Source organism: Prosopis cineraria, unplaced genomic scaffold (genome assembly GCF_029017545.1).
Source record: "Prosopis cineraria cultivar Desert tree isolate PC_DT_omini unplaced genomic scaffold, ASM2901754v1 PC1653, whole genome shotgun sequence".
Classification (NCBI taxonomy): domain Eukaryota; kingdom Viridiplantae; phylum Streptophyta; class Magnoliopsida; order Fabales; family Fabaceae; genus Prosopis; species Prosopis cineraria.
The window spans coordinates 8425-18332 of NW_026556978.1; the positions used below are offsets into that span (position 1 = coordinate 8425).

The 9908-nt window shown below is 26.6% G+C and overlaps 1 protein-coding gene across 1 annotated transcript; it reads left to right on the forward strand.

The window, feature by feature from the left end:
* Positions 1 to 7726: 7726 nt before the first annotated feature.
* LOC129300569 (transcription repressor OFP13-like) lies at positions 7727 to 8875 on the forward strand. Its single transcript, XM_054939136.1, has one exon. The coding sequence runs from the start codon at positions 7909 to 7911 to the stop codon at positions 8641 to 8643; it is 735 nt and encodes a 244-aa protein (XP_054795111.1). The 5' UTR covers positions 7727 to 7908; the 3' UTR covers positions 8644 to 8875.
* Positions 8876 to 9908: the final 1033 nt, after the last annotated feature.

The window sequence follows — 9908 nt, forward strand, 5'->3', positions numbered from 1 at the left end:
ATAAATTGGCCTATACTTCAATATTATGACACTAGACTAGGGGGAAAAAACGTAGAAAAACTATACTGATGATTGAGGAATTATTAGTTACTCGCGTTAAGAAAAAGTACCAACAACTGTTTGGTCGCTTTTGGGAGTAGTTTGAGTAGGAATTAGGAATTAATGATATGAACACCTGTGTGAATTTATAATGGATGTGTATCGGTCAATTGTAAAGCATGTCTGTAGCATAACTTGCAGAGCCATTATTTAAGTCGCCATACCATAAAAGTGCTCTATAAACTTTAATTTATTTATTATATTTGGGAATGGGATGACACATTCATGCACATCTCATTGTATTGTTATATAAATTTTAATTTATCAAATTGTTAGCCATCCTAAATTGGTCAAACAGCGTTGTTGAGTGCTGACTTTTAAATGTCACACTCTGTTGTGGTTGACCAGCACAATGTCCTCAGTTGAAGTTGATGATTAAGCTGTTGTGTTTTGTTTTAAAAAAAAATTTATCCATAACCTAACACATCGAACTCAAGACCTTTTTTTAAGTAATGGAGATAACATTGTCATTAGAATAACTGATTATTGACGTAATTAACCTATTCTTAAATCAACTTGAAGGACAAATAATTTATTTTCACTCTTTATATTTTATTTCTTTTTAAATTGAAGAAGTATATACAAGCATGCTCCTTCAATCTTTTATATATGAGGAGAAATTCTTGTACGCACCAATGCACCATACCATCTATATTATAACAAGACATGTATTTATTGAATAAAGTATGGATAACGTGTTGCACTAGGTCCTTGCAAGAATTTCTCATAAATAAGATATTTTTTAAAATTTTAATCCAAATGATTAGGTATTACTATATGTAGAAGCGTCTAATTTTTTTTTTCATATTTACCTATATTTTTAACAGTAGTCTCGTAGATTGTGAGTGAAGGTTTAACAATATTGCTTTTTCATCTTTATCATTAATAAGAGCGAAATTAGCATTTTGTAATACTTGACAAATTTAATTATACAGCTACTTTCTTAAGAAGTGTGAATTAAAATATGTGCAAAATTTAAAAACATTTTATAGCAAAAAAAATACAACTTTTTTAAGACTTGTGAACTAAAAATATGTGAAAATGTTAAAAACATTTTTCCAAAAAAAGAAAAACGAGAGGAGGGTGTATATACACACTATCATAGCTGGAAAAAAGCTTTTGACCGTTGGCTCAACACATGCTATTTATTTATTTTAAATAACACGATATGATGCCTTGTGGGAATTAATATATACAATGATAAAAAAGATTAAATTATGAAATCGCCAATTAATACTTTTTACGAGGTACGAACAGTATATTGTGAAGCGAAAAAAAGGAGGTGCAAAAAGTATTATCCAGTATCCCTTGAGGGTGCTAATAACAAAGTCTCATTATATTTCTCTCAAGACGTTAAGGATAAACGGTAAACCTATCTTATTAATCAGGTTAATCCTAACATTCAGAATTATTTATCATATTATAAAATGTGGGGAGTATAAAATATTATTGTGTTTTAATTTGTCAAAAGTTAGTTTATAAAATATCTATGTGTCAGAAGTCAATTTAGTAGATGTTACTATGACGGAATTTATGTTTGAGGCTATTTTGTTTTTTGAAAAATTCAGTTTGATAAAGCAAGAATTATTTGTAAAGTGAACTAGATCAACTTTTACTAATAGAAATTAACTAAAAATTGTTTAAAAGTTAAATATATTTTTTTTCAAAAGTGCTTCATGCGAAGTTTTGACAAATGAGCTTTTAAAAACATGCAAATAAACTTTTTGAAATGAAAAAAATATTCAAACAATTTTTTATTTTTGAAAATTTCTCTATGAAAAATTTTAGTTTCCCAAAAATAATAATATTTTTAATTAAAAATTACATGCTTCGTTCAAAATTTTAAGATTTGTTTAGATTAGATATTAAAAAAATATAAGATATTTTTAGTTTTCAATATTTAATTAATGATTTTTTTTAAAAAAAATATTTAATAAATACATCACTTAACCATTCATTTTTTAATTATGGTAAAAAAATTGTTCATCTTTAAATAAGAAAATTTATTAAATAAGAACAAATATAAAAAAATAAGATTAATTTAAAGACAACAATTACTTTATTAAAGAGTGTAATTTAATTAAAAATATTTTATATATTGATAAGATGGATGTAGAATATATATTGACAAGATTTGCTTTCAGATGTTGGACTTTTATAAAAATAGGGAATTTTGAATTGATATGCAAGATTATACATACAATTATTGATGATTAGAGTGTGTGAAAAAGGGTAATTAAAAAAAAAAAAAGAGGGAAGTTGCAGGTGAGAATATTGGTAAGGTAATAAATATCACGGGGGAGGGACAAGAATGTAGAAAGCGTGAAGGCAACGGTTCTGTCTTAATAGCCTTCACATGAAGTTCCTCCTTTTCCCCCTTCCTTCTTTCACTCCTTCTTCCTCACTCACTCAGTCCTCAACCACTTCTCTCCTTTGACCACCCAACATTTATTTTCTCCGTCCATTTCCCACTCTTCTATCATCTCTATTATACTCCTGCTCATTATTAATTAATTTATATTTTTTAAAAAATTAGTTAAAACATTATTTTTTTTTAAAAAAATCTCACATATTTCCAATCTGTCATTAAGTACATTAAATATAATATTTGATTTATTTAAAATAAGAATGTTCAAAACTAATCTCAATCGATTGCATCAAACCAAGCTGACATAACCAATCAAAAAGCAATTATAAATAATGTTTGGTTTATTTTTTTTTTGTCAACATTAATTGGCTTGATTCGGCAAGGTTTTTATTTTTAAAAACTTAAACCAAACTAACCTAAATTTTGTTATATTTATATATATATATATATATATATTAATAAATTTGCCTAAGTTTTTTTTTCTTTTCCAAGTTTAATTATTTGTGAATCATTAATAAAAATATGTTACAATTAGGTAAATGTTATTTACAATTTTTTATTATATTTTTTGTTTTATAAGCAAATATTTTAAAGATAATATATTAATCTTTAGTAGTTAAATATGTTAATTAATTTTTTAAAAAATATTCTTTTGTGCTCAAGAGATTTTTTCGTTGTAAATAGTAATTATAATTAAAAATTATCAGTGAACATGAATATATATTGATGATTGTAAAACATATCTTATAAAAAAAGTTTAAACTTGATCTAAATCCAAACCAAACCACTTAAAACTCAAATCAAATTGATTGGATGAAAAAACCAAATAGGTCTAAAGCTATAGTGAACTAGTGGGTTTGGTTTGATTTGATTTTTTCTCAAAACCAAACTAAACCAAACTTGTGAACACCTTTAATTCAAAACACTAAATATTCTCATTAATTACTTGAGTGAAATATAATAGAGCAAGGGTATTATTGAAAAATATATATGACCTATTTAATGCTCTGCATTTAGATCAAGTAGGGCTTCTAAAAATATCATATATTATGGTTCGGATGAACTATATTTTTAAGGTAAATGCTTTCAATAATTTCTTCTCTTCTCCGAAATTTTATCTCCTTTTTATTTATCAATACTCTGTGCAAATTATATACCAAAATAGCTAACTTTATTATTCTTAAAAAATATACTCTCTCCTTTCAAAAATAAAAGGCATTTTTTATTGAATTGTACTCTTAATAAAAAAAATTACAAATTATAAATTCCCTCTATTTTTTATATTCATATTCCCCCTGTTTTTTATTATAAGAGAAACAGTTATATTCTTCATTTTTTTATAAGAAAAATTATAAATTTTAAGGAATATTTATCATTTTTCCCAACTGCCCATTATAAAGTTAATATTTATTTTCACAAGATAATTTTATTTCATTAATTACAGAGATAATTTAAGTCAATTTTTTAATTTTAGATATAATCATTATACTTAATTAACTTATTTTTTAAACTGTTAGTTGATTATTTCTCTCTTATGTTTAAAAACTAAATAGTATCTACGATTAAATATGATTTTAAAAATTTGTCACATAATTAGGAAAGGTAAAAATACGACTATTAAATTAGCGTTATTTTCAATATAATCCTTATGTGGTGCTTTTGCCCTTTTTTTTTCCGTCCAAATTAAAAGTGGTACTTTTACTTTTGTTTTTGTCAGACTTGATTGTACACATCTCTCTTAAATTATTATTCATGAACATGATCTGTTAATAAAATCGACTGCATGCACTGAAATTTTGTTTGCGTTGCGTGAATTATTGTTTTTTTTAGTGAGATATATTTAGTGAAAAGAATAATGTATATTTTGATATGGATTATTTACTTGCAATTTCTTTACGTGGAAACCGCTGATTCATTATGATGAGGATGATTCATAATCTCAATTCCTTTTTTTTTTCTGGCAAAAAATCTCAATTTCTTAATAACAATCCCGATTATTCTAGAATACATTTTTGGCTCTCAAGTCTAATCAGCTCATTCACAAAAAATCTGTTTTTGAAAAAAAAAAAAATCCTGGTGCTTTGTTTATTATTCAATTATAGTCGCCGAGATCGTGGACCGATGATGCCCCCATCTACAAGTTCGCCACGAGTATATTACGGAACATGTTTTATTTATTAAAATTTCCCTTACTTACATCAAATAAATTCCATCATTTCTGATTATTCATTTATCAAGTCGCCCTTTAAATAACTTATATTTCACGCATAATAAAAAATGTTTAATACACCACACTCATCAGGAATTATAAACAATATGAATGCAAATCATTTGCCAACTTTTATACTCTCCCATTTTAAATTATAAAATATTTTTTAAGAAATTTTTTATCCCAAAATATCTTATATTTTGAATAGATTAAAGATTCATTAAATGCATCAATTTTAATATTATTTTTTCTCTTTTTATAATTAATTTTCATCCATTCTCTTTTTAATATATTAAATAATATGTAAAATTATTAAGTATCTTTAATAAAATGTATTGATTTTAAAATTTTATTTAAAAATATTTTATAATTTGAGATAGAGAAAAAATATACAAGACTCACACCAATAATTAGTTACGCTTCAAAAATACATTATTTTATAAGATAACTGTCATATGACGTACAAATTTGAATAATTTTTCAACTTCACAACACTAACTGCATATGATGCATTTAAAAGGAGAAAGAGAAAAAAGATAAAAATAGTGTATTATAAGATTTAAACTCTCTCTCTCTCTCTCTACTTCTTTTATCTCACCCTAATTCTAAAGTGATAATTATATGATTGTAGAAGATTCATTAATCCTGCCCCACCCACACGTTTTAATCACTTTTATTGTCTGGTTTAAAAAATGTGTAGACTAATCTATTTCTCTTTGGTTTTATTTATGGTAAAAACTGAGTATTCTATCATTATTTATCAATATCAATCATCTTTTCTTATCTATTCATACATACGATGACTTCATCATAACTATAATAATCATTTCTTTACATATAATCTCTCATGTCTCCAACTACTTAACAAAAAAATTTTCTTTGAAATCCTTAGGTCAGCACCACAATAGGTTGAACTCAAAATTAACTAATTATTTCTGTACCATATTGTTAGAAAAAACTCAATATTGAATATTTAATAACATGATTTAATATTATTTTATAATTAAATAGTTGATATAAGATATTTATCACATCTTTTTTATATTATTTTGTCAATGTTAATTCATTTTTAAAAAGTGTCACCGTGTGAAATCAAACAGAGGCATGATTAGAAAGTCTTTTATTTTTAAACAAGGTTAATAAACTTTAAACCTCTTCTCAATTTTAATGATAATGTTAAAAATGTACAATGAAAAGAAATGGGAATACTCCCTTTATTTTTCGTTGGGAGCTGAGGCGGATTAAAAGATTTTAAAATATCATTATAGGATTTGATAGTTAATTTAAAAATAATTTTAGATAAAAAAGATTGTAATATTCCTACTTTTCTTTTTCTTTTTTTAAAATTGTGAATTAGTGAATTATTTTTTATTAAATATAAATCAGTGTCTATTAATTATCGAATGACTACTTATCAATTAAAAGGGGTGTTATAGTATTTTCTCATATAAATTTTTTTACAAATCAATCCTCTAATTTTACAATGATATTTTTTAAATCTTTTGATCTTTGTTTGATATTAAATTATCTTAATGATTTTTGAATGATATTTTTCCTTTTTTTCATTGTAGTAACTAATAAGAACTAGCATATGTTTCATTGTTTTTATAAATGAAACTATAATAAACTCAAGAAGTATTTGTCACATTTTTTAAATTGTCTCTTATAAAATTAAAATTTATTTTTACAAGACAAACTTAATTTCTTCTTATGTTAAAAATTAATTACAAGAATATTTTAATTAAATTTTTTTAATTTTAGACCTACTGTAATTATTATGTTTAATTAACTTTATTACATTTACATATGGATGGAGCATTCCTTGATTGAGATTGATTGTGTCTTGAATAATAGTTAGCTGATCTCTAATAATCATCTTCTACTTTACACATTCAAATTAGAAAGATTATATCCATTACGAACCCGCATCAAAGAATCGTGTTTGAGAATTAAGAGGACCATATTAATTCCTTGCTCTCTCTCTGTTTTTTTTTCTATCCTGGCTAGAAGCACCACTTAAAAAACATCAAATTCTTTTTTTAATACTTAATTCAATTCATTTGCTAGTCGCTCTTTGGTTTTTGTCTTTTTGATGTTTCCAATAGGGGTGCTAATGGTTAGGAAAAAAAATCTATACTGACAAGGCCCCAAAAAAGGTGAGGGAAAAACAGAGACTGGTATTACTGAAAAGTGCCTAATACCATTCAGTTGTTGAAGGGTGCATTGAATGGCATTGAATTTTTACAACCTACGAATTAAATTCACCCCACAAACATGAAACAACCCACCAAATCCCATTTTGAATGTACCAAACCAGTCAAGGTATTAATACTGATTTAAGAATTAATTATAAAAAACATAAATTGAACCGTAATAGATGTGTTGCAAACAAAAACATTTTATTAAAACAATCAAAACAATAATTTAATGATTTATCAATTTAATCAGACAAGTTAACCTAAATTTTCAAACTACTCCTTCAGCTTCTAAATATAGAAAAAATAAATATATCACGTTATTTAATAAAATCAATTATTTATAATAATTGTGTTTAGAAATTAAAAATGAATCAAAATATCTTAGTCAACATAATATTACAATAAATATTTATAAGGTTATGAAAAAGTAAATTAAAAAAATTCATAATGAATGTTTGTTGACAAATACTCTCTCTAGTTCTATTTATAAGATAGAGAGAGAAATTTTTTTATCCTATTTATAAGTTATACAATTAAATTTTCATCATAAATTTTTTATTTTACTTTTTATTTAATGTTAGAGAGAGAAAATATATTATTAAAATTTATATATTTAAGAAGAGTAAAGTTAAAAATTTATTAGATTTTAAGACAGAGTTAATAAATTTTAATTTTTTTAAATATTAATAAAATATGTTAAAAATAATTTATAAATAAAATTAAAAAAAATATATTTTGTTTATTAAAAAAAAGCAACAACAACCCCTTATGGCAATTTCTCCCGCATTTAGAAAGCTGGGGCAGTATATTATCTAAGATAGAAAGAAAGAAAGCAAGCAAGCAGAGGGAGTATGGATTTTCTCTCTCCTCTCTCTCCCGGCCCACACTCTCTTCCCTCCACAACCAGTCATCCACTTCCCTCCTTTAAGTGGCGCTCCTCTCGTCCCTCCTGCTTCTGGTCACAATCATTATTGCTCACACCCACCTTCACCATCACAACACACAACAACGTTCTCAATCATCCTCCATCTTCCATGGCCAAGAAATCGCATATCCTCCCTCCTCTCCTCAAGCCTCCTCCCAGAAAGCATCCATGGCACTTCTTTCCTCCTTGTGCTTTCTCCACTAAGACCCTCTCCTTCCGCGCTAGCGACGACATCTTTAGAACCGTCAACTCCGTCTTCTTCGACCCCGTGGAGACGCCCGACCCTTGGTTCACGACCTCGTCCGAATCTGCGGTCAGCTTCACGACGGAGGATGATGAGGATAGAGACGCGTGCACGGAGGAGTCCCTGGAGATGGTGGTTCGAGGCGTGAGGTCGTCTTCGAGGGAGTCGGAGAGGCTGTTCTTCGACCCGGACGACACGAGGTCGATCCTGGAGCAGGCGAAGGCGGGAATGGGGTTTCCGTTCAAGGAGAGCGAGGTTCTAGCGATGGAATCGGAGGATCCGTACGGCGATTTCAGGAGATCGATGGAGGAGGTGGTGGAATCGCACGGCGTTAGGGATTGGGAGGGATTGGAGGAACTATTGGGATGGTACCTGAAGGTGAACGGGAAGAACAATCACGGCTTCATCGTGGAGGCTTTTGTGGATTTACTTGTGAGTTTACGGAAGAAGAATTATCCTGTTTCTGATCCTAATTCAGATTCTCCTTCTTCTACCTCTAATTACTCTTCTGCTATCTCTTCCTTCTCGTCGTCTTCTTCATTGCGCGTATCTCATTCTCAGGAGGCTCTAAATGAGATTGCTGACGAGGATGATTGTTAGCGTTGGTGTCTAGGCAGCGATTAATGCATTGTGATTGTATATTTTGTAGACTATTATAAGATAAAATTACTATATTAGTCACAACCTCATGCACCCCCTCATAGTATCTTCGGCATTTTTGAGGTAGACCAATGTATATTATGTAGTTTGCATTATTAAGTCGTGAGGGTGAGGGTCTGAGGAGTGAGAGAAAAAAATGAGGATCGCGACGGTGATATGGTAAGAGAGAGTGGGGAGGGGTCCGTCTTCAATGCTCATCAGGGGGCAGAAAATCTGGGGCATTCAGATTTTTTAATTTTAATTTTAATTTTAACTTTAATTTTATTAAAATAAAAATTTATAAATTTTTTAAATAAATATATTCATCATTAATTTAAATAGTTCTTATTTAATTTAAATAATTTAATTTAATATTATAATTTTTATAAATTAACTATTTATATATGTTCTGAAAATTTTAAATTTAATATTAAATATTTATTTGCAAGGTGCATGTTTAAAATTTTAATTTTTTATTTTAATAAATATAATATTAAAAAATAAAATATATAATATTTTAAATAGAAATTTTTTAAAAACATTCTTTTAAAAAATACAAGTTAAAAATTTTAAATTTAATTTATACAAAATATATCTTGATAATTAATATATAAAAAATATAAAAATTTTAATATTAAAAATGGCACTCATCAAGGTGATGAGCACCGAAGATAGATCTAAATAGGGAGGGACAGTGGATGCGAAGGGAAAATTGAAATTTAGAAACAATTATTTTATTATTTTATCTGTTATATATTATAACATTTTAATTTATAAGATATTTTTTAAAAATATTTAGTATCTCAAAATATGAGGTACATAATGAAAAATAATGTTTTATTAATGACATGTTTCTCAGTATTACCCTTCATGCTATATTCTCCTTAATATTTTTTTATAGATAGATTATTAAATGAATGATATTTTTAAAAAAATTTATATTTATATTTTCAAAAAAATATTGTAAAGTAAATTTAATAAATTTTATTAATACATGTAATTTATACTAAAATTTTCTTATAAGTTGGGATGTAAGTATTATAATACTTCCTCTCGTCTTTCTTATAGAGTGCCATTTAGAAAAAGTACTTGATTTATAATATAAGACACTTTATGATATATTAATTATTTTTTAAATATTACTCATATTTAAACTTATTAATCGTGAGAAAGAATATAATATATATTTAATTTTTTTAAATAGGAATAGCATTGAAAGTTTATTA

Excerpts from the sequence above, each read along its gene's own strand:
- LOC129300569 (XM_054939136.1), top strand. The coding sequence starts at position 7,909 with ATGGCCAAGAAATCGCATATCCTCCCTCCTCTCCTCAAGCCTCCTCCC.